Below are 25709 nucleotides of genomic sequence, written 5' to 3' on the forward strand. Positions count from 1 at the left end.
TGCAGATTTGTTAGATATTGCGTTAGATTGAAAAAACTGTTTTTACCAAGTCTGTGTTCAGGATTATTCGGGCAGGGTTAAAACGGTGGCCCATTGACACACTTGAGCCACCTCGCATGGCCCCACCCATAACACAATCAACAGCAGTTGAGCGCCCCCACCGCTTTTATAAGACTTTGATTTTTATTTACTTGGCATATTTTCAGCATTTAAATTTGGTTGGGTGGTTAATAACAAATTTTTCTCTGGTATGACAAACTCGGAAAACATTCAATATCTGATTTTACAGGGACTTTAACTCTTTCCCCACCATTGACGAGTTATTTATTGTGAATTAAGAGAAAACATTGCATAAAAACCGTGTTCCTAATGAAGTTTTATGTTATTCTGTAATACCTTGATTATCCACTAGATGATGCACTTACCCAAGCAAAAAATTACTTATTTTAAACAATTGTATGTTTTTTATAATCATTCTGAATCTGATTTCTAACAAAATTCCTTCACAAAAATGCAATTATTTCAGCTTTTTGCTCATTTTTTTTAACCCTTGTGGGTTGTTCATGTACAATAATGGCCACTAAATTAAACGGCTGTAAAAATGTATCAGATTAACATTTTTTCATAAATCTGTAAATCAATCTCAGTACTGATCAAAACTACCAAATGTTTACAAAATTTCCATGATTTTAACTCTCTAATTGCCAAATTCATACGTGGTGAAAAAACACAAATTGACTGATCCTCAATATAAAAAGTGATTGTGAACTGGACTTTGTTCCACCCCCTTCACAGTCCTGGGCATGCCAATATTGGCAAAAACATTGGTGCCACATGGTGATCAACAGTAAAAATGACAAATTTTACCTGTTAGCAAAAGGAAAAACCGCCAACAATTAAGAATGCATGATTATGTGGTGTCATGGCTTTGCAATCAAAATTTTTTGTTATAATGGAAGTCAATGGGGCAAAAAAGACACAAACCATAAATTAGGGAGAAAAAAATAAAAACTGATGCTGCACAAAAACTATCAAAGCCAATGTTTTTGCCAATCTTTGGCATGCCCAAGACTGTGAAAGGGGTCGGATAGATCCGGTCCACGATCACTTTTTGTATTGAGGATCTGTCAATTTGTGTGGTTTTCCCCCAAATCATTAAAGAGTTAAAATCATGGACATTTTGTAAACTTTTGTTAGTTTTGATCAGTACTGAGATTGATTAACAGATTTATGAAAAAAAATCATTCCATTTGCTGAAACACAAAGTTGTGGCCAAATTAAGTGGCCAAAAATGGCCTCAACAACCAATAAGGGTTAAGAAAAATACCCATATTTAAGCATAGAAAAAAATATAGATAGGATGTTTTATTTTTCCAGTTTTGTTTGTTTATTTGTTTGTAAGCAGAGAGTCTGTTCTTTTATTTTTAAATATTTGTATGTTTATGTTTTTTTAGAAGAAAATTTTTCTGAAAGGCATTTTGTGAAACTTAAGAAAATCACAAAAAAGGCTGGCGGGCAACTAAAAAAAAAAAAAGGGCTGTCGGGGACTGAGTTTAATTGAAATGTAGTGGAATAAAAACTATGTTGATATGCTTTAAAATGTATTAAAGTAAACAAAAAACACACTGATAAAGTGAAGATACTTGAGAAAAGTATTTTAATAAAGTAAAAAATTTGAGTACTTCACACCTCTGTTTGTAATGCACAGTCAGTCGCTTTGGATAAAAGCATCTGCCAAATGCATAAATGTTTAAAAAAGCCATTTAGTAAGAGGACTTCCTTCTTTTTTCTCCAATACCATCAATAGCAAAGTGTTGCTTACATTGTATCAGAGATCTGAAATGCATTAATACATTTTAACAACCAATAAACAGACAATAGCATTATAACTCAAAACTATTTATTTTCAAGACATTAGTCACCTAATGGGAGAGTAAAGTTCATAACTACACCGGCCAAAGAAAAGAATAGAAAAATATACACTTTCCACAACTCCACATAAGAATGCTTTTCTGTATGTGCGCATGTACATAAACAAATATATGTACACAAACACACACACACGCCAAATGTCTCAAATAGATCTCGCCTGTTTTATATAGATTTATAAAAACTTTACATTTTACATACAACAAAACACCGTATTTCTGAGGCCTGTGATCCAAGGTACCAAAAATCTTGAAAAATATTTTATTTTTGAGAAGAAAAAAAACAATGCACACTAAGCGTCGGCTACAGTATTACAAAGAGACGGTTCAACAGAGGTTTGTAGAAACGGCTTGCATAAGACAAAGGGGTGTGGAGGAAGCCCAGCCTCAGGCAGGGAAGGCACTAAATCATCTCCTTATAAGAGAGATAGCACAAGAGAGAACCTGGAGATCTTGATTTATACGTCTGCAGACAGAACTTCCCTTGCCCTTCACACATCCAAACGCAAACCTTCGTTCGTTCAGCCTTGCGGCACTTTGGAGATAAATAATGCAATGCCATGCAAATATAATACTTAAAAGGATTAGGAATGAATCGTATAAAAGTGAATCTAGCGCTGAACAGACACAACTTTCAGTCAAAATAAAAAATAAAAATCAATAAAGCCAACAGAGGGCGCTCTTTAACAAAACACATTGTACACATTACCATTTAAAAGTCAAATTTTAGTGCAATGGGTACCTTCATCTCTACTAGCTTTTACTCCTTGGCATAAGATGTCAAGTATGGTGGCCAAATTCATTCCCTCCAAAACAACCCATCATTCTTTGAAGCAATGAAAATGTTGAAGTCATACAGGACAGACTAAACACTTTAAGCTCATCTTCCGGGTCAATCGCAATTCATTCTCTAACCCTCGGACACCACAAAAAAGCATTTATGATATTAATTACGAGGTCAGCGTGCATCTCAAATACGAAAAAATACCATTGACTTTTAGCTAACTTTGCAGAAAAATATCCCTCATATGACTCGATGATGCGTTTGCTGTTGTGTAACGTCCAATAAATGATTTCTAGATTTAAATATGGCCTGAGTATAGCAGAGGCGATCCAAGGAGTTTTCCTAACCTCCCCTTTAGATTAAGGCATGGCTGGGTCTATCCTTCGCAGACGTCAAGAAACGCTCCGCGCTGGCAGAAAAACCTCAGAGTAGCAGCAGTGGGCCTAAACGTCCATCTGTCAGTTTCGGGTCACGGTTATGCAGCGATTGCGATTCACTAAAATGACATAACAGACTTTCGAATCTCCTCCCGGCTGCCTCGAAGGGAAGTGCTGGTGCCAATAATGTGATGCTTGTAGTTATAGACAACGTAATAGACTGGAAAATCAAAACTAATATGCAACAGGGAAAAAATGTCATACTGAGGGTTCTTCTCAGCAGACCACAGTGGACCCACTTCAAAATAACATCAGTACAGACCTACGGCAGGGTTGGCTGCTCATAACTGCTGGCGCATAATACTGAAGTACAAACCTGAAACACTGACAATTTGAATGAGCTTTAGACGCGAGTTTCTGACACATCAAAAGGAAACGTGAGCTGCCGGTAAACCGGCTCCTGTGTGTCAGCTACATTGAGTCTTTACTGTCATGCTGACGTGAAACCTGCAGGACCCACTAAAACTGATCTGGGATAAACTTGTTATTCGTAAAACAAGTGGTTAGTAAATACGTTTTTTAATCGGGAAGATTTAAGTAGGCTGCGCATTATGCATATTATTTATATGCAGATGAAATTATTTGCAAGAATCTTGTATCAGATGTACCTGCCTGACATTCACAGATCTGCATGACTATATATACACATATACGCATTTTCCTAAAAAGCCTCCTGTGTATCTATACGGTTCGTTTCAGATGACTTCAACCCTGCAAGAAGACTGCATGTACCCCTGCCGGAATCTACACCGCATCTAATTATGAATCTGACCCCCTTATGGGACTACATAGTATAGCTGTAGGGTTCATGACTCCGTCAGGTTTAACAGGCTGGAACCAGTGTTACAGGTTCAGCACACTTTCTGTCACGGGTGGTACCCTCAAAGGGTTAATTTTTGTACCTTTATGGGTATTCAACACATTGAAATGTTTATTATACCCTTAAAGACCTATTGTCTACCTTTTAAGGACCAAAGTTATACCAAGTAAATGTTAGGGGTACAAAACATTTAAATGTACCTTTAAAGGTACACAATAGGTCCCTTAAAGGGATAGTTCACCAAAAAATGAAAATTCTGTAATCATTTACTCACTCTTGTGAGTTTGTGTTACAAACCTGCATAAATCTCCCCGTTCTGACCAACACAAAGGAATACACCCCGAGAAATGTTTGCAACAAAACCGCTACCCCATTCACTTCCACAGTAGGAACAAAGAATACTATGAAAGTAAGTAGGGTCCACAAACGGTTTGGTTACAAACATTTCCCAAAATATCCTCCCCCGCGTCCATCAGAACAAAGAAATGTATGCAGGTTTGTAATAACATATAATTGAGTAAATGATAACACAATTTTCATTTTTGGGTGAACTATCCCTTTAAGGCACAGAAATGTACCCCAACATTGTATTATTTTGTTTTGTAAAGGTAAAAAACTAAACCTTCGTGTGCCACCCCACCGACAAAAAAGGTACAATATTGTGACCCTGATTGCGTGTTTAGTGCATTGCACTACTACATCAGCATCAGACATGAATATATACTGTCACAGCTAAAATGACTGAGCAACGAACACGGATAAATGCTAAATAATAATTTCCTGCCATTAATAATACGTACGTCAATTGTAGATTTAGTTACCGCAAATTACCGTAGCAAAATGGGACGTATAATTTGCGTGAGGTACAGCCATCACTCCTCACATTCCTCTTAAAACGTCACTCTTTATTTGAACGTCTCGACTGCGGGGTTGATTCTTCAATCGAAAAACACAGCGAGACTTCATGGAAATCTAAGTGAAAATGTGATTTCCAGCTGTTGGCTTCGATCCCTCAATGGTAAATGTTCAAGGTGAGGTCTGAATAATTTGAAAAGAATATAAAGGAGAAAGCGAAAATCGGGTTGGTCGGAGGTAGAGAGTCTCTCTCTGGCACAGAAGACCGTGTGTGATACAAAATGGAGGTCATCACTGCAGATATATAGCGGTTTAACCCCTTCTTTTACTATTCTTAAGGCCATTTCTGCTGTTCAAAGTGCCTGGGGTATCGAGAACAATAAATGACATTCGTGATAAACATGTCATAAACTAAAATAAAGTTTTCATTCAATCTACTAAGATCAGCTTTATAGATACCTGTCTTCCCATCCCAGCTTAATTTGGAAAAATCTGACATTCTTACTATTTTGTGCTTTCAAACCGACAAAAGGTGTTCTGTGCTCCACGAAACAGATGATTTAAGGTCCAATGATCTTATATAATTGTATATTTTGAGAATACAGTACCGTGACGTATTGTTCATTAGCTTAAGCCTGCATATTTGCTGCGTCAGCACGGTCATTTGAGAATTTTTTTATTTTATAAGCAGAAAGCGTAATTAATATTAAAATAAACACCTGCGCTATTGCACAGCAACACGGGTCTTTCTGATTCGGAGTAAAATAAAGCTTAAAACAGCAGTGCAGCAGTGTATTGTTTTGTGAAGTGTTATCTAAAATCATAAAATAAGAAAAGAAATCCCTCGATGTTCAAATTTTCCCCAAGCCAGTTTTTAAGCATAATTGTTGGTCACCTGCTCGTATAACTCATTGACTAGAGCAAATAAATTCTTGCGCCTGCTGACATCCAGAGGACTGAGGTTGGTTTGATCGAGCTTGATTGAATAAGATGCATCTCAAAAGACAACCGAGGGGGCCGAATTTCGTTTGACGGGACCGACAGTTTTTAAAGTTAAATACACACAGGATTGACTCCATAGATCCGGGTTGTGGAGCACAATAAAATTCGATGACGCATCTAAGCTATTGTTATGCCTGACAAGCTGCCCCGTAGGAGACAGGGGATTTTATTTGTTTTCCCTTTTATGTTCCATCTTGGTTCTTAAATTGCGCAGGCTAATGTAAAAGCCAGGGAATGGTGCGGATTACGCAAGCTATTACTGCCACTCTTCTCTCAAAAAAAGGAGAGGGGGGGCAGCGTTTGTCAAGGACTAGAGAAAGTAATGAGTTTGTAACTTATTGCCTTCATATTTTCCAATTTACTTCTAAGGAAAGATAAATCTGTGCGTGTAGATACATATATAATTTCCCAGTCATCCTAGTTGGCTCTGCCAGTGTTGGGCGAATGAAAGTAAAAGGAACATACTGTGGTGAGTGTACATTAATATGCAAACCCAAAGAGCAAAATCTGTCAGGATTGTCAAGATAGGCAGGACAGTGATCTATACGTATAGTGACTAGGGGATGGATGGCTACTATTCAGGGCAGTTTAAATGGAATTTCATGGTTTTGGATGTTTCCTCTTTATGGTGCACACAATCAAACCAAGCTCTCCTCGTACGCGGTTCAAAAACCTGAAGCAGCTTATGTGACATCCTTCAGCCACCCACATAGCTTGTGGCCATTCATCGCTGTGAGATAACACAAAGTGCAGGACTGCTGGTGCCTCACCTGTTAGCTTACACTTAGCATTTATATATCAGTCCATACTAGTCTCTGTTAGCACAACCCCTCGTATTTTGATCAGGCGTCAGAGAGCGGACTTCCTGTACGGGTATTCGGGTTTGTTGGGTGACCTACGGTCTCGAGCCCCCAACCCTCCGTCTTCCCCAGTCCCTACGTTTCCTCCTAACACCAGCCCTATCCCCTCGGGGGCCGGCCTGCGATTCGTAGGCCACTCCTCGTATTGTTCTGTCGAAGGGCCGAGTCCACAGGTGAGATCCGTCTCGTTCGTGGCTCGTGACCTCTGCGCACCCTGTGCGACAGCTGCTTGCGAGACGATCGCCAAGTCTAGTCTCTGTGGAGGTTGTTCCAGCACATCCAGGCGGAGAGAATCGGAAGCCTCGGAGTAAGCCGGAGGCGGCGGCCCGCTGCCTGCCTGACGACTGTGGATGTAGAGGTCCGGTCCGCTGTAGGGAGGCACGTGGCGACCTGGGAACTCGTAGAGATCAGGGAAGTCGGGCTGCGGGCCGTCGGGCTTGGGCTCGGCCGCGTGACGTTTGCGGGAGGAGTGCGGGTGCCGGCTGGAGTAGCCGTGGGATGCGGGCGGAGCCGTGGACATGTGGGGGTGGGATTCGTGACTTTCCACCTCCATGGAGACCTCGGGAAGGCGACGCTCTTTTAGGCTCATCGCAGATACTCCCATGGCGATGTCTGGCATGACGGGTTCCATATTTTGCTGGAATAATTTAGATATAGTATAACTATTATCACCATCCTTTACAATACTATTATCAACACAAATTTTAATAGGAAAAATTACCATTTGCTTATCAGGATGAAGACTTCTTCCTCCCGGCGCATTGGTGCAGTCTGGAGGCAACGGCTTGGTTCCTGGTGGGTAAACTGGGCTGGCCATTTTTGAAGAGGGCTGCCTGTGGAGGAGTGCATGATTGCAGGGGTAGGAGAAAGATCTGGATGGAGCCTGGCTAGGAACCCGAGGTCTCCAGCCTGCTTTAAACTGCTGCTGGCTGTGGCCCGGGATGGAAGGAGGATGGTAGGGTGGCGGCGGTGGGGGCAGTGGAGGATGGAAGCCCACCAGTGACTCCAGGTCAGTGAACATGCTCTCCACAGCTGGTGTACTGTTGACCCGACAGCGACCCGACTGGCGCAGAGCCAGCACTGGACTCTCATCTCCGAAACGCTCTTCTGGAAAGAACTTGTGCGGATTCTGAAACACAGCATAGTTTAAGGGCTTTAAAAATCAGATGCTGTTGGCCACCTGCTAAGGAATATTTAAACTGCCGAAATATCCCTTTTATACACACCATTTTGAGCTCAAAGCACTTCAAAACCAAGTGTACAGTGTCAAAACACATTGACTAGTCTAAATCGCAGGAAATGAAGCGAAACATCAGTGGCGGCCGGTGACTACTTTTTTCGTCACAACATGTATGTAGCCCGTTCGTAATGTTAAAATATGGTTTCTGCGCGTCGAGTGATCCTATGTGCATCGCGTGTCTTGTCAAAATAAGTGTCTGCTGCAGACGCGTCTAAAGGGTTACCCTCGCGTTTGCCAGATACTCGCACAATCTCATGCGTAATCAGAGTTTACTGTTAAGGGAGTGTCTTGCATGTATTTTGTGAACGTGAGCGTCTCTTTAATCATAAACGGTTTTGAAGCGTGTGCAGCACACACTTATTTTGACAAAACATGTGATGCACATGGTTCACATGACGCAACAAACACATATTTTGAAAATACGAGCAACACACATGACACTCCGAACACATATTTTGAATTTGCGCCCCTCGGATGAGCAGTCACGAGCCGCCACTGCTAAACCTACTTAAACCTGAAATGTGCAAGCACATATGCAAGATTTTCCTTAAAATGTTTATGGCTAAAACAATCATTGGAAAAGAACATACAAACATCAAAGCTCTGGTAAAACTACCTGATGATCAGAAAGAGTGAGATCTGTGGTTGCCATAGCAACACATGTCAGCATCCACGCAAACAGGATGTGCTGGGTTACCTGTAGGAGTTCTGCGGCCCCGTCAGGTAGTCCGAACTCTCTGAGCACACGTATCTGCAGCTCGTAGCTGACGGTGGCCCCTTCACCGCAGTTCAGAGCATATGCCCGCTGCACCTGGTCTGTGTGACGCAGCTCCTGCAGCCTACGGATCATTTCCTTCACTACTGCCAACCTGGGCACTGCAGGAAACGGCAAAAACAGATGACTTCAGTTACACGAGTACATGCGAAGTACATAACCGGTTAAAAAAGATCATGACACAAGTGTGTATGCCCACATACAGAGACAGATGTAGTGTTTTTATCTATGATGAATGTTTTGTGTAACACCCACAGCATTGCAAAGCTTGCCAACATGCCTTGTCAATGTTCCCACACACAATATATTTACAGAAAACATCACTGAAATTCATCTAAAAAAAAACCCACATCACTGTTAAATTGAGCAATTATTATCTGCTAATGTAATTTATGAGAATCGCAACTGCTTCCTATTGAATATTTCAGCAGATCCAATATGTGAGAGGCAATTGCCACAATTAAGTGGGAATCGAAGTACTGCATAATATATTCTCCAAAGACTGAGGGTCTTAAAATTGTAGATTGGCTAAAACAATGTATCATTACAAGCTATGAATAAACGCTTAACCCACCTGGTATCTCATTAGCAACCACAGACGGTGGAGCTGTTTGGCTGCCAGCCATTTGCTGGTGGTTGATCATGTGACAGCACTGGGGGACGGCATTGTTGACCATGTAGAGCGTGTCGGGTACGTTGGACATGCGCACCATACGCAGCCTGACCAAATCGGTCTGCTCAACCATCATCTCATCCAGAACGGCCTAACAAAAATATATTTTTAAAAGTGGTAAATTGTAAAAATTGAGAAAATATATATGCTAGAATACATCTATGCATTTCATTACATAACAGGGTTGACATTTTTAGTTATTTTAGTCTTCTGCTTAAGATATCGAGGTGTTTGTTAGAATTGTTAAAAAAGTTGGTAGATCAACAAAAATGTTTGTGGTATGTTAACTAAAGAAAATCATAATAACAGGGTTGACAACACAAGACCATAATTTCATGACAAACACAGGCATCCTCTTATAGAAAGCATAAGAAAAATATATTGTGAGATACTGTTTTGTTTATGTATTTAGAAAAATGCCAACAACAACAGCACATAATAACAGTTGGTGTCATCTATTCACTGTTAGTCATTATTTACACATGTTAATTAGGGACACAGACGGCACCTGTTTTGCAGAATGACCCTACTGTTTGTATTTTGGCTGAGGAACAAATGTCCCTCCATAAAACCGTGTCTCATGGTCTCCTCTTTGCCTCGAGGGAAGCGTGTACCTCGGACACCCTGGTGCGTGTGTGAGGTGAGTCGGTGGAACCTACCTTGGCCTCCTCCACGTAAGGAGAAAAAAGGCGTGGGCGAACATAAATGCCAGCGCTCTTCTGCCTGAGCCAGGCGTTGGCTTTGCCTCCCTCTGCTGTGGGCAGCATATCAGATGGAGGAGTGCTGATCAGTCCCCTCTTCATCTGTTAAAGGCAAAGGAGAACGGCATTATTCATACGTGGAGTGAGCTTTCGAAAAACAGGCAAAAAACTAAAACGTATACATTAGTGCAAATTTCATTCTGTGCAGTACTGAGAAACAAGTATGTACTAAAATCATCTTTCTGTCATTTTTATTCACAATATTGTGTACCCGCCATGAATGTTATTAAATGGAACATAAGGACATGATGATAATACTTGAGTTTCTAAGTTTGGTACACTGTAATGATTTGGTGAACAGATGCTTGTCTATTAACGTTTAGTCACAGATTCATCTGGTAGAAACTCATTTTGGTTGTTTAAATAATCCTGTTCTATATAACAAGTTTAAAAGAACGTAAACCTAAAAAAAGCACCATTAAAACTTTAAATTAAACATGCCCTTAAACTATAAACTTTGGGAGAAGCAATGTTGAGCTCTAAAGCAATTATGCATCCGTAACATCTAGTGTGGCTGCCCCTTCATGCTCCAATATAAACCTTACAAAAAAAGTCACTCTTAAAATGGCCAGATCTTCAAAACAATGGGTCTCATTCATTAGGCATGCGAATGCACAAATTTGTGCGCGAGATATGCGTACGGATGTTTTCACAAACAAATCGTGATTCAACAAAAACGTTTGTATTAAAATTTTTTCTAAATGTAAAATTAAAGAAAACCTAAAACCACTCGTACGCAGTAATCATGTAGTCTATAATCAAATACTAGGCTGTAATTATAATGTGCAGTGTTGGGGAAAGTTACTTTTTAAAGTAATGCATTACAATATTAAGTTACTCCTCAAAAAAGTAACTAATTGCGTTACTTTGTTACTTTTTATGAAAAGTAATGCTTACGTTACTTTTAAGTTACTTCCGCGTTACTTTTTCTTACTTGACTGAGGCTTGATCTCTTTCAGGCCTTGCAGGTGTTTTTATGCTCGCAAAAATCTCAAGCTATCTCCATTTCTGACTCAAACTGTTGCCGCTCAGGCGCACAGAGTGCGTAATTCTACGTTAATTTGTTCAGTTTAATTCAGTACATTATTTTTTTATTGAATTAATTAAACTGAAAAGTAACTCGCATTACTTTTTTAAAAAAGTAACTCAAATATTAATGTGTACATTTATAAAGTAATGTGTTACTTTACTCGTTACTTCAGAAAAGTAATATTATTATGTAATGCGCGTTACTTGTAATACAGTTGTGTTCAAAATTATTCAACCCCCCAATGCTGTTAAGGGTTTTAGGGAATTTAGTGTACATTTGTAATTGTATTCAGAATGAAATCCTACAAGGACTTCTTAAAGAACCATATGCAACTAAAATGACATCAATTGGTTTTGTAATATAGTAGTAAATGTTTCTTTTGTGAATTCTTCATTGACACAATTATTCAACCCCTTAAAGAACTACCACTCTGAAGAACAGAGGTTCATTGAAGTGTTTTCAATCAGGTATTGATAACACCTGTGGATGTCAGGGAACAGCAATAAAGCCTAATAAGCACCAATTAGGCAGCTTTAAAATGACTGTGATACTCAGCTCCTTCTAAACATTTACTGGTGTGGTTACAAACATGGTGAAGTCAAGAGAATGGTCCAGGAAGACAAGAGAAGAGGTGATTAATCTTCACAGGAAGGGCAATGGCTATAAGAAAATTGCAAAGATGTTAAACATACCAAGAGACACCATAGGAAGCATCATTCGCAAATTCAAGGCAAAGGGCACTGTTGAAACGCTTCCTGGTCGTGGCAGAAAAAAGATGCTAACTGCGACTGCTGTGCGCTATCTGAAGCGTAGAGTGGAAAAAAGTCCCCGTGTGACTGCTGAGGAACTGAGAAAAGATTTGTCAGATGTGGGTACTGAAGTTTCTACTCAGACAATACGGCGCACCCTGCGTACTGAAGGCCTCCATGCCAGAACTCCCAGGCGCACCCCCTTGCTGTCTCCAAAGAATAAGAAGAGTCGATTGCAGTATGCCAAAAGTCATGTGGACAAACCACAGAAGTTTTGGGATAGTGTTCTGTGGACTGATGAAACCAAATTAGAACTGTTTGGGCCCATGGATCAACGCTATGTTTGGAGGAGGAAGAACAAGGCCTATGAAGAAAAGAACACCTTGCCTACTGTGAAGCATGGCGGGAGGTCAATCATGCTTTGGGGCTGTTTTGCTTCTGCAGGTACAGGGAAACTTCAGCGTGTGCAAGGTACCATGAATTCTCTTCAGTACCAGGAGATATTGGATGACAATGTGTTGCAGTCCGTCACAAACCTGAGGCTTGGGAGACGTTGGACCTTTCAACAGGACAATGATCCCAAGCATACCTCCAAATCCACTAGAGCATGGTTGCAGAAAAAAGGCTGGAACATTTTGAAGTGGCCATCGCAGTCACCAGACTTAAATCCGATTGAGAACCTCTGGTGGGACTTAAAGAAAGCAGTTGCAGTGCGCAAGCCTAAGAATGTGACTGAACTGGAGGCTTTTGCCCATGATGAATGGGCCAAGATACCCGTAGATCGCTGCAAGACACTTGTGTCAAGCTATGCTTCACGTTTAAAAGCTGTTTTAACTGTAAAAGGATGTTGTACTAAGTACTAAAATTGAATGTCACTTGGAGGTTGAATAAAACTGATAATGATGTGAGCACAGAAAAGACATTTGTGGTTATTTCATTATAAATGTTATGTTATATTTGTCTGACCTACACATGCCTCTTTGATGTAATTTTAAGCAGGATGACTGAATGATCAAAATCAATGTCAAACCGGCTAAAACAATCAATTTCAGTTGGGGTTGAATAATTTTGAACACAACTGTATGTTACCCTAACACTGATTATGTGTATAATAATGTTAATATATAAAATTTACATGATTATATTTTATATTATAATATTTTCTGTATTATATATATTATTATACACGATCTATATTATTATTATTATTATATACATTATACTATACATTATTATAGCATACTTATTTTTTATATATAAAAGAAGATGCACGTTATGACTAGGGCTGTGCAAAATTTTTTTTTTTCGATTAATCGTTTTTTTAAACGTGGTCGATTCAAAATTGATTCTCACAGGCCACGAATCTATTTAAAAAAAATGAAATAACCTGTTTGATCAAGGAATGTGACTGTTCTCACTTTTTTCAGCATTCATTTTTCATCTTGCATCAAAATTGTATTGTATTTAACATAATTGTATGCATTTGAAAATTAGAGATGGGTTCTGTTTTAATGTAACCAAGTGTACCTAATTTAAAAGAGTTTAATATACAGGTTTGTGGCTATTAACTTCTTTTGATGAATAACTCACTTGTAAACTTATGTTCACTGTTCTTTTTTTATAAATATAGTATTTGTATTAAATCTATATTCATTGAGTTGAATCGAGAATCAAATATAAAAATCGATCCAAGAATCGGAATCGTAAATCGAACAGAGAATCGAAATTGAATTGATAGCTTGTGAATCGAAATCGAATCGATCTGGAACATCTGAATCGATACCCAGCCCTAGTTATGACAAATCGTCAAGCTTTCCTTTCTCACTTTTTAAATCTCTATATGAAAGCGTCTGCTTAATGCCTAATGTAAACGTCACGTAAATGTAATGAAAAGTCCAAACGTCAATCACTTGATCTTCAGTCCGTTTTATTTTATATACAGATGCCCGTCTCTGTCATATTAGTTAAATTTCATATTGGTTAAGAATCCGATACTTCTTTAACCCTTGTGCCTTGTTCAAATTTACTACCCTTTCGTGTTGTTAGTGGATGAAAACATCCACTAAATTCAACGGCTATAAAAATGTATCAGATGAATATTTTTTCCAAATTTTTTTACATAAATCTGTTAATCAACCTCAGTACTGATCAAAACTACCAAATCTTCCAAAAAATTCCATGATTTTAACCCTTTAATTGCCAAGTTTATAAGGTGTGTCACTGATTTGGGGAAAAAACACACACAAAATGACAGATTTTCAATATAAAAACTGATTGTAAACTGGATTTTTTTTAAACCTTTTTCACAGTCTTGGGCATGCCAAATATTGGTAAAAACATTGCCTTTGAAGCATTTTTAGTTTTTGTGTAGCATCAGTTCAAATTTTTTTCTCCCTCATTTATTGTTAGTGGCTGTTTTTGCCCCATTGACTTCCATTATAGCCACATTTTTTGATTGCAGAGCAATGACACCTTTTTATCATGCATTTTTAAATGTTGGTGTTTTTTCCTTTTGCTAAGATGTCAAATTAGTCATTTTTACTGTTGATCACCATGTGGCCCTATTAACCCTTTAGTAGCCCTGTGCAAAAACAAAGCTTAATTTCTGGCTTGTACATTGTGTTTTATGGAGTATAACTCCATAATAAAAGCATATTTGTGTGTGTGTGTGTGTGTGTGTGTGTGTGTGTGTGTGCGCGTGTACCTAGTAATTATCACGTTGTGGGGACCAATTGTCCCCACAAAAATAGGAATACCAGTATTTTTGTGACCTTGTGGGGACATTTTGACGTCCCCATGAGGAAACAAGCTTATAAATCGAACAAAATGATGTTTCTTGAAAATGTGAAGTAGTACAAGGGGTTCTGTGATGGTTGGGGTTAGGGAATGGGGTAGGTAAGGGGAATAGAATATATAGTTTGTATGGTATAAAATGCATTACGTCTATGGAATGTCCCCACAAAACATGGAAACCAGAATGTGTGCGTGTGTGTGTGCGCGCGCGCGTGTGTGTGTGTGTGTGTGCGTGTGTGTGTGCGCGCGTATGTGTGTGTGTATGTGCATGAAAAAAAGATATTCTGTAAAAATCTTCTCTGCATTAGACATTAGATTTATGAACATCATTATTATGAACACATAAGTGTTTAGTCATTCCAACAGGACTTGCAGCATATCACTTGGTGCTCTCTGCAAGTTTGTCTGGAGGGACAGCAACTCATGCATGAGGGAGGTGAAAAGCTGTTTAGGAGAAGGCTTTCCTAGAAGACCTGGGAAAATCTCTGCAGCAATATTGAGGAGAGAGCATCACCCTCGCACACCAGTTGCTGCACTGGTGAGAGAGATTCAGTCTCCTGCAGCTGTCTCTCCAGACACAAATCCAAAGACACCAGCAGGCACCAGCAGCTCAGGAGTGAGGAGGGGAACATGCAATTGGTGCAAAGAACAAACATGTCAGCACTTGCATCTGTTGTGGTGGACACACTTTCAGAGAGCACCAAGTGATATGCTGCAAGTCCTGTAGGAAATACTGAACACACACATATGCACACATACACACTAAAAGTTAGTTTGATTGTTTAGTTCTCCATCCATCCTCTACTCTTGCTTCATTGTTTAATTTATTTGAAGTTGTTTTTGTGTTCATAATAAATGATGTTCATAAATCCGATGCAGAGAAGATTTTTACAGAAAATCTTTTTTGCGCGCACACACACACACACACACACACACACACACACACACACACACACACACACAATAATGTTCTTTTATTATGGAGTTACACTCCATATAACTCAATGTACGGGTCGGAAATTGGGCTTTGTTTTTGCACAGGGCTGCTAAAGGGTTAATAGTGCCACATGGTGATATACTGTAAAAATTACAAATTTGACCTCTTAGCAAAAGGAAAAAACACCAACATTCAAAAATGCATGATAAAAAGGTGTCATAGCTCTTCAATCAAAAAATGTGGTTATAATGGAAGTCAATGGGGCAAAAACAGCCACTAACAATAAATGAGGGAGAAAAAAATTAAAACTGATGCTACACAAAAACTAAAAATGTTTCAAAGCCAATGTTTTTACCAATCTTTGGCATGCCCAAGACTGTGAAAAAGGTAAACAATAATCCAGTTTACAATCACTTTTTATATTGAAAATCTGTCATTTTGTGTGTGTTTTTTCCCCAAATCAGTGACACACCTTATAAACTTGGCAATTAAAGGGTTAAAATCATGGAATTTTTGTGAAGATTTGGTAGTTTTGATCAGTACTGAGGTGGATTAACAGATTTATGAAAAAATTTTTGAAAAAATATTCATCTGATAAATTTTTACAGCCGTTGAATTTAGTGGATGAAAACATCCACTAACAACACGAAAGGGTAGTAAATTTGCCCACGGTATATCGTTGAGTTTTTAAAAAATTTCAAAGCATTTTCTTAAAATATATGTAAATATAAGATTTGTCACCAAAAATCATTCAATTTGATAAAACAGAGAAAAAGTTGTGGCCAAATTAAGAGTAAAAAAAAACCCTCTAGTGGATGAAAACATCCCCAACAACACATAAGGGTTAATTGTACTCCGGTCGGTGGACAGCACTGGCTTCATCCAGCGACAGCAAAACCTCCCAAATAAAATATGCAAAGAAAAATGGAACTTTACCGATAATAAATATGATCATGGATTTCTTTACAAGCTCTTTTGCTTCTATGACAAACTGCGCTAAAATTTTCTGTTATTTTCTTTTATATGGAGCTGGTTTGGCCGTGTTTTATGCAAATTACCAACCTCGTGCACGCGGCCGCTCATGTAGAACACTACAAATTCACAACGTAAGAACAACTATAAGAACAAACTCATGTGGGCAAGTTCAAGTGTGCATATAAATACGAAAAACATACGTAAATATAAATGAATGAGACCCATTGCATTATTTCCGGTGCATACTCCGAACTTTTCTCTTTTGTGGAACATAAAAAGTTAATTTTTAAAAAATGCACTGGGTCGTCTCTGTAAAGGATGCAAAAAACACTACAAAACATTCTTTTTAAAATCTTAAAACCTCCATTCCTTCTTCATTATAACTGCACAAAAAAGAGGGAGCAAAAGCTTTGGGAAAAAAACAAACGTATTTTCATTTTTTGTTTTTGTTCATTTATTCCCTTTAAGAGAATGCACACACTTACAGTATCAGAGAGGACCTCGCTGTTAGTGGGTAATATGTGCTCAGTACGGACGAAAGGCAGCAGCGGAGAGAGAATCTCTTTAAGCTCTTCCAGGTCCAGATCCCTTCTTTTCACACCACGTTTATTCACACTATGCGCAGTGCCAGACAGCAGGTTAGGCTCTGAGGGGAAATACATAAACACACAGACAGTCACAAACAAAGGCAGGCACCTAGATTCACACACGCAAGCATCTTCTTGGAAAGTCATCAAAGGAAAAGGTGGCCAACTTTCTAAACCCACACTACAGATTTAGACAAAGATGGGTGGGGTGTGTGCGCTTCCAGAGGATTAGTGCGGTATCAATATGCAGCTCTGCTGTCGGTTGCCTTGCCCTTGAGCGGGGAATTTAAGCTCACGGTGAAACCACTTCTAAGATCTTAACATTGTTAGATCATACACTAACTGAAATACCCTCTATACATGACCTAAAAAATTGTTAATGACAAAATGAATGTGTGATGTTGCCCTGCTGCATCCCTTAAAAATGTGTTGGGTGCTGTGGGAAAAGCACTTCATGTTTGTGGTTTGGCAACAGCTGTAAATGTTCAAGATAGTGTTAGTCTGTGGGATATTTGATTCTGTTGGGTACACAGAGCATTTGGAGGCCGGATCTGGAGCCGCCAGCCATATGCTACGGTTCTGTATTGCAGAACACTTGGCCTGGTTTCTCAGTGCTGAGCCAGTCAGAGTCATTACTACACATTAGGAGGATTGGGCAATAAATCATTAGGTTGGCGTGATTCAGACCAACATCTACGGAAATAGGAGGAAACGAGGATAAAGTCAGTGACAACAAGTTTGGCTGAGGAAATGTGTGTGTTAAGTAGATTGGAATATATGTATAGGGGTGCTAAATGCATAAAGAAAAACCAATGCATCAATAACAAAATCTTATTAATTAATTATGAATGAATAATACCCCATACAATAAAAATTCTGTCTTGTTTTAACAACAGACAAGGACTTAGTGGACAGAACCAGAAACAAAATGCTGCTGAGTTTGGCTTTATCCATATGAAGAGTTTGGTTCCAAAAATGTAAAAAATGAGTTACCGCCAAAATCAGTTTTGTATCAGGTCAGTTTTAAAAAGTAAATTCTAAATTTTATGCAAAATCCACCTATCCTGTCATCTTTTCTCCCTTTTTTTCTCAAAACGCAATAAATGGCAGTCCTCCATCTCTGCAGAATGCAATAAATCCGCTCAACAAATCACAGCGCACCATTCCACGCACTGTAAACAATAATGGCGACGCGTTGAATACACACAATCCTAGTTTTCCTCATCTACTTTGTACTTCGTGATCAACAAACAAAACAAAATAATACTTTTGTTGGTCTGTGAAGGGGAAGAAACGTAAGCCATCAAAATCGAATAATTTACGCGAGAGGCACTCGGGAGAAGGAAAAATGCCGGCTGTTGCTTGTTCTCACACGACAGAATCAAGCTTCTGTCATGCTAACACATTGACCCCAGGGGATCTTATGAAAAACTTTACATTATTTTACTTAAAGCCAACGAAAATTGAGCAGGACCAAAACATTTTACAGCTGAAAAAGTTCAGCAACGACGTCCCAAGCATGACAGCAGCAATGACAGTGTTCTTAATATGACAAAGTAAGTGTTTTGATTAATGCCATTAATGTTTTTAATCGGTGTTTACCAGTAGTCAACTAAATGATATAACATAGCAAAGATGAATGCACATTCATATATTGATTCAATAGATTTATAGCATTTTGGTCATGGATATATAATCCGTTTTTATAATAAATCTTTGAAAGTCAAATAATGGTTTTGAATTTTTTATGTTATTACTACCTAAAGATGCTATGTGAAAGTTTGTAACAAATAATAGTTTTTTCTTATCTCATCACTTATTGAAAACACAATTTTACCCAAATTAGTCAAAATGGATTTATTGCGTTTTGTAACCAAACTCTTCATATGCATATTCTGATTTAAAGTGTACTGTAATGCGCCACAATTACTTGATAACATTATGCTAAGTTGCTAATTCTATGATTCTGCTTGATTAAAGTTTTGTGGCTTCTAATAAATATCTTTGATTTCTTTTTAATACTAGTACTAAATGTTCACGATGCAATTTTATTAGTGAGCAGTCTTGCTTTCTGAGAACACAGACAAAAATACGTTGACTCATCCTACACCAATTGCATCCAATAAAATGCTCTTTGGAACGAGAATGACCCTTCTCCGAATACAAACTACATCTGATTAGAAATAGCAAATCATGTTGATGGATGTGATGTAAACTAAAAGCTTTTATTGGATAAATAAAAAGTTACAAGATCTGTTGTACCTCTATCAGCCATCCTCTTGATGAGCTGGTGCTCACCCCACTTCACCAAATACTTGAGGATGTCCTGCTCACTGGCCTGTGTACAGGAGAAAAAAAACAGTACAGAACTAGTTAATATAACCGAAGCAAGCATGGATTAAAGTCTATGCAGGTGGAAAAATAATGTGTTTAACAAGAGGACAATACATGCAGACATAAGCACATCTTTAAAAACTGAAATATATCCTGCAGGTGTCAGGTGAAACCGGAGCAAAATGATCTTGCTACTATATAACCTAATTTGGAATATTGCACAGCCAAAATCTAATTTCACTTCAAAGTCAAGAGCCAGCCCAGGTTTAAAGGACAAAGATTAACCCTGGAAAAGATTTAATATGTAGCCAGTCTGCAAAACAGAGGCTAGTTCACACTGCCTTAAACTTCAACATCTCTGGTTGTTGAATCAGCTTGTTAACACTGTTGGTATTTGTTAAGGTAACATTACAAGGATTCTGTTTCAAAACGATGAGCTGCAATGCGGTCGCATCAATGACAGTTTATTTTTTAATTTTTTTCTTAACGCCATTCCAACAGAATTCCAGCACTCCGGCTTTCCAAAAAAACAAAACATATTTTTAGTTGTTCTGTTTTCATTAGTCTCCCGTCACAGTTTGGCTTGAGGTGTTGAATCAATCAGGTAACTCTATCCCTTTATTGAGACAGTAGTCATCACCAGAGGCATTCGATTAACAGGTTTGACCTCAGGTAGTGTTAGTGCATCATAAATGAAGCATTTAAAAGTGTAAAGGTGCTAACAGACTTCTACACGCCAGACCAAACCTCAGCTAGGGTTGTAGCTCTTACTATAAGCTCACAGATAGACATGGAGGGGGGTCATCTGATACAGATGACTCATTCATCCAAAAACAAAACAAGGTGACCTTTAAGAGAAGTGAGCCCTGATCAGCAGAGATTGATCAACAGACGGATACTGACACCATTGCCTGAAATAAACACAAGTTTCCCAATAGTGCAATATGAGCTTGTTACCTTGAATAACCCCAGCTATGCTTTCACAGAGAAAATAAGCTTGAACTTGTCCTAGCAGTTTAAAATGTACAGACCCTACAGTAAAGTTGAGAATGAAGTTGAAATTTAATTAAGACGGACAGTAAGTTGACATGAAAAATGCTGAAGTATAAAAACAGCCTATTGTATAAACTTGACAAATCAAAAACAGCAGGTTTATGTAACATTATACATAAACCGACCTGCACAGAAGACATGCACACATTGAATATGCAGTCAGAAGGCAAGGTGAAATCGGGATACTTGGCAAAAATATACAGAATAGGTGCAGACTGGGATTTTTTGTCTTATTAAAAGACGAAGTTGCAAACAAAGTTGTACAAAACTATACATATAAATTGCACGGTAAAAAATGAAATGCAATTAAAATGAATATAATATTCTACGATGAATTGGTGTACAGTCACCTGTAGATAATCGGACTGAATGGCTGTCAGCAGGTGATCCTTTGTGAGCTCATACAGGACGTCAGAGGTCATGACCTGGCTGAAATCCTCACACAGGAAGTGCATGGCCTGCCGATGAACCCATTTGGAGCCATAGGGTTGCGAGCTCCACTTTAAAATGGCCACCACTGTGTCCAGCGAGATGCTCTCTGCCACAATGTCTTCACAGCCTAATAAAAGAAAACAATGACATCAGATTTTGGGATTAAGTGTTTCGATACTTAAACATGCAAATATTTGTCCAACCCTGCTGGGTTCGAATTTAAATGTGGGTGGTCGAAAGTTCCTGAGACCTCAAAAACTACATGAATTAATTCCACCACTAATGTAAATGTATGCATTTAAATGTTACAGTGGAAACCGATGTTGATGAATAATTTACGGCATCCATAACAAAAACACTGCTTTATTCTCCTTTCACAACTGTGCACGGAATGATAATTATATCTGTTTTGTCTCTTCCATTCAATTCTTTCAATTTCTCACCTTTTTGAGATTTGAAAAGACAGAATGTCAAAAAAGAGGCAGTGAGTGCCATTTATTCATAAATGCCAATTTTTATTCAGCATTTCATGATACAAAGACCCCCAGAGCAGTGTAGAATTGCAAAGCAATCCAAGTCAAGTACACCACTAGAGAGGGCCTGCTTGTTTTTCTTATTAACATACATTATAGGAAGAAATTAAGATTTAATTCTGTCAATATATCTACACTATCTATTATTATAGAGCTCCCATGGTGTATAAGATCAGAATTAGGATGGGATACATTTTTAAAATTTATCCCAATTTATCCCAAGTATTACAATGGGATACAGTTCAGTCTGTTCCTCACATAACAAGGTTTACCTCTTGTTTTAGAAGACTTCAAATATAGTGCACAAGTACAGCTTAACACTGCAAAAAAATTGTTAAATTAAACTAAGGATGCACAAAAACAAAATTTCAATGCTGCTGATACCGATATTCAATTACTTGGAATGACATTTATTGATAATAATAATAATTTTGCTTTTCACCCAAATGATTTACTTTCAAATTTATTTATTTGTTTTCTGAAAAGTGCAGGGCATACAAACTGCAACTCAGTTGTCATTGTCACCCAATTCAAAATAATCATAGGATTCATTATGATACATTTTTCCACCCCTTTTGATTATATCAATATAATCAAATGATATATCGGTGCATCCCTTTCTTGCTTTTTTTTAAGGCCATACCAGCTTCTAAGGCTATATTCATGGCGAGAATAAAGTATAATTAAATCAAAGGAAGATTAAAAAATATGTTTCAAATTTATTTCCTCTAGACGGTGCATCCCTAATTTAAACATTAAAGGCGGAGTGCACAATGTTTGAAAAACGCTTTGGAAAAGGAGACGGGCCGACTACCAAAATACACTTATAGCCAATCAGCAGTAAGGAGCGTGTCTACTAACCGACATCCTTGCCGGGTTGCGTATATGTGGGGCGGGTCTTTTAAAAGAAGGTTCAGATTCTATTGGGGTAGGGGGGTGTTTGTTTAGGTGATTTCAAATATCAACATTGGCTTTCAAACATTGTGCACTCCGCCTTTAAAATATGTGGCTGTTTAGTGAAATGATACATTTATCACAGCATTTTCATCCCTTACATCTGTAGACAGAAATACATTTCTGAATGACATTTTACATGTAAACAAACCATTTTTCCAACTCAAAGCTCAAAAGGTGACCTTGGCAAGATAACCGAATAATCCTTGAAAAATATCTTTTTTTAAATTCTCACTTTAACCTGACCCTGTTAAACACCTCATATTACCTAGGAGTGTTATATTTTAAAACATCTTTAAATGTCTTTTTATGTCTTTTAATCGTAGGCCTTGTACACACTGCATATTAATTCGGTTGTCACATCACCGTTTAATGCTTAATCCTGTTTTGTACACACATAGTTAGTCATTTACGGGCACGCAAAATGCAGGTAGTGACAACCGCATTTACAGAAACTAGCACAGTGTGTACATAACCGAACAACTTGTTAATAAAGTGTTTAAACGTACATCATGGCCATTTCAAAAATGTCTAGAAGTCTTCTGTATGCACGGCGCATAAAATGACAGAGGCACGAGCGTTGCTGACTAGTGTTGCCAGATCTTGCACGTAAAAACACAGCGAACAAGAAAAATCCAATAATAAACCGTAATAAATCCAAATGCTTTACCTCAAACAGGGTTCTTGCAGGTTTCAGCAAGTTAAATTTAAGACCTTTTTAAGACCTTTTAAGACCATTATGAGTAAAATTTAAGACCAACACGACACATTACTAGAAGCATTCAAATTATCTCAGAAATTCTTAAAACGTTCTATTTTTATTGATTCAGTTATAGAAACATATAAAATGAACACAGTTTTAAAACAGATAATCAAAATACATGGAAATTCATTATGCTTAACCCTATTAGACAGCGAGTGTTGGCGGCGACAAATTCTACCCACAGCACTTTAGGAAGACACTTCTGACAATGGAAGCCCAAAAAGCTTGGGCGTCACGTGATTCATAGAGACTTCAGTTAGTTCCTGGAAGCTCATAGTGACCCATTAAAACACATTGAGTTAGAGGCAAAGAGCTGTAATTTTTCTTACTTAATAGTCAAGAAATGCATTGATTTACAATATTTATATCACACTAATATGTGCAAGTAGTATTTTTATAAAATTCTATTAACAAATGTTTTTTGACAAATAAAATCCACTAATATAAGATCAGTTAGTATGGTCAGCCGCTGGTTTGTGCCCAGTTTTACACTGCCTCATACAACTTTAAAGCTTTAAAATGCATCACACTGTGTAGTACGTAAGCTTATAGGGGAGGTTTCCCAGACAGGGATTAGACTAGTTTTAAGAGCTTTCCAAACTTGAAAACAATTTGCACTGACATATCTTAAAATACATCAAAATGCACACAAGTAATGGTTTTAGTAAGGCATGTTTATTTAAACTAGTTATATGTCATAATTAAACTAAGGCCTAGTCCTGGTTTAAACTAATCCCTGTCCGGGAAACCACCCAATAATGTTTATGCATGTTTATAATGTACAACTGACTGTGTGCTGTGCCTGTTTCATTTATAAATATACAAAGAACAAAAGATCAATTTAAATTATTATTAATCCCTAAAAGCATTAATATATGCATTTTATTAATAAAACTTATTCATAAATTAATTTATTTCATTTAATTGAATACAGAATCACAGAGCCAAAAACACTTCACCCATACGTTTTATGCATAAATATGCACTATATACAGCCATCACGTTTAATAGCCTCTCTAATTACACAATAACGGATTAATCTGCCTTAAGAAAACAAAATTTACCATTAAAAGGCTGTTTGATATGTGTTGCTAACATTATCCACTACACTGTAAAAAGTCATTCTGCAGGCTTGTAGATTTTATGAAATTGAATATGTAAACTTTATTTAATAAAATTAATTTCATGTAGTTTGTTATTTTTTAAAGAATTTGTTAAAATTCTTTAAAAATGACTGGAATAAAAACAACTTATTGTTTTTGTGAAGGATTTAGCTATTCTTATTGTGTATCTGCGCATGTAGCGAATACTGAATAAATCCAACGTAATATTAATCAGCTGTTTTAAATTAAAAACCACTCCGGGTTGTATTGCACGTCGTGAGCGCTGAGCAGACGGATTTAGGAAATATTTCTGTTATTGTGCCAACATTCAAAGTTTTGAAAGCATTTCAGTCGAGAATGTATGTTTTTTAAACAAGAATCTGCAGTAGGTTCATAAAGATATCGCCTATTTAAACATTTCCTTCGAGTTTTGTGGCGATGGGAGCTCCAGATAATCAGCCGGCGCTCCGCGCGTAAATATACCGGTCAACGTCGCCTCACCTCGGCCAGTCTCTGAAAATCTCCGCTGGCTGTGACGTCAATGTAGTGTTTAAACTGTGGATAAAATTCATTTCGGGTAAATTTAACGGGCAATCTTTAGTCTTATAAGTCTATAAGCAGGGTTTCTTTGTATAATTTGTTTGTAATTTGTAAATATTAATTACAATAAGGATTAATATGAACTGGGTTTGTACGTAACTTCAGCTTTAGGACCCAGGAGGTCGCATATCTAGGATGCATTCGTCGATTCGCATGCTGCGATTGGTGGTCCAGATGCAACTCATTTTGAGTGACAGAAAAACTGACCAATCATACTGTTCCTCTGAATGGGTGGGTTCTCTTATCACTAACTCTCATAGATATGTATCATGTATGTATCTATTATGACAAATTCTGCTCGCTCGCTCGCTTGGTTCGTGTTATAAAAATAAATGTGACTTTACTGCGGTCTTTTTCGGTTTATTTAGTTTTGTGTTAACTATATCCACAAAGTATTCGAATAAATTGGTAATATAAAACTATTCTTCGCTGTAAATTAATTGTGTGCTCAATTGCGACGCCCTGTGTTGAATTTTTCCGCGAGTATAGTATCATTACTGAGGGGAAATATAACACTATTCATTTAATTCCACAAAGGGTGAGTAAGATATTAAATGTATAAGTTGTCTTTTTAAAATGTTTAAGCTTTCTACATAATGTAAATTGAACATTTTATTATTATTATTAATTTCGCGACCTATTATCTAAATTGTGTGTTCATGAAGGCCTGTAACGTACTGCAGCTTCCTGCAGGCAACGTGAAACATTGCTGAGGGAGAACTTTATTCACA

The 25709-nt window shown here is 37.9% G+C and overlaps 1 protein-coding gene across 1 annotated transcript in view; it reads right to left on the reverse strand.

Annotated features, from left to right (window-relative positions):
* Positions 1–3611: 3611 nt before the first annotated feature.
* btbd7 (BTB (POZ) domain containing 7) overlaps positions 3612–25709 on the reverse strand; it is a 66370-nt gene continuing 44272 nt past the window's right edge. Inside the window, exons 4-11 of the mRNA XM_055185421.2 lie at positions 20944–21152; positions 19469–19544; positions 17105–17265; positions 10034–10177; positions 9276–9465; positions 8624–8802; positions 7408–7815; positions 3612–7323 (exon numbers count right to left, since the gene is read on the reverse strand). Coding sequence (XP_055041396.1) covers positions 6676–7323; positions 7408–7815; positions 8624–8802; positions 9276–9465; positions 10034–10177; positions 17105–17265; positions 19469–19544; positions 20944–21152 — 2015 coding nt within the window. The 3' untranslated portion in view covers positions 3612–6675. The remainder of the gene's footprint in view (positions 7324–7407; positions 7816–8623; positions 8803–9275; positions 9466–10033; positions 10178–17104; positions 17266–19468; positions 19545–20943; positions 21153–25709) is intronic.

This window comes from Misgurnus anguillicaudatus, chromosome 18 (genome assembly GCF_027580225.2).
Source record: "Misgurnus anguillicaudatus chromosome 18, ASM2758022v2, whole genome shotgun sequence".
Taxonomy (NCBI): domain Eukaryota; kingdom Metazoa; phylum Chordata; class Actinopteri; order Cypriniformes; family Cobitidae; genus Misgurnus; species Misgurnus anguillicaudatus.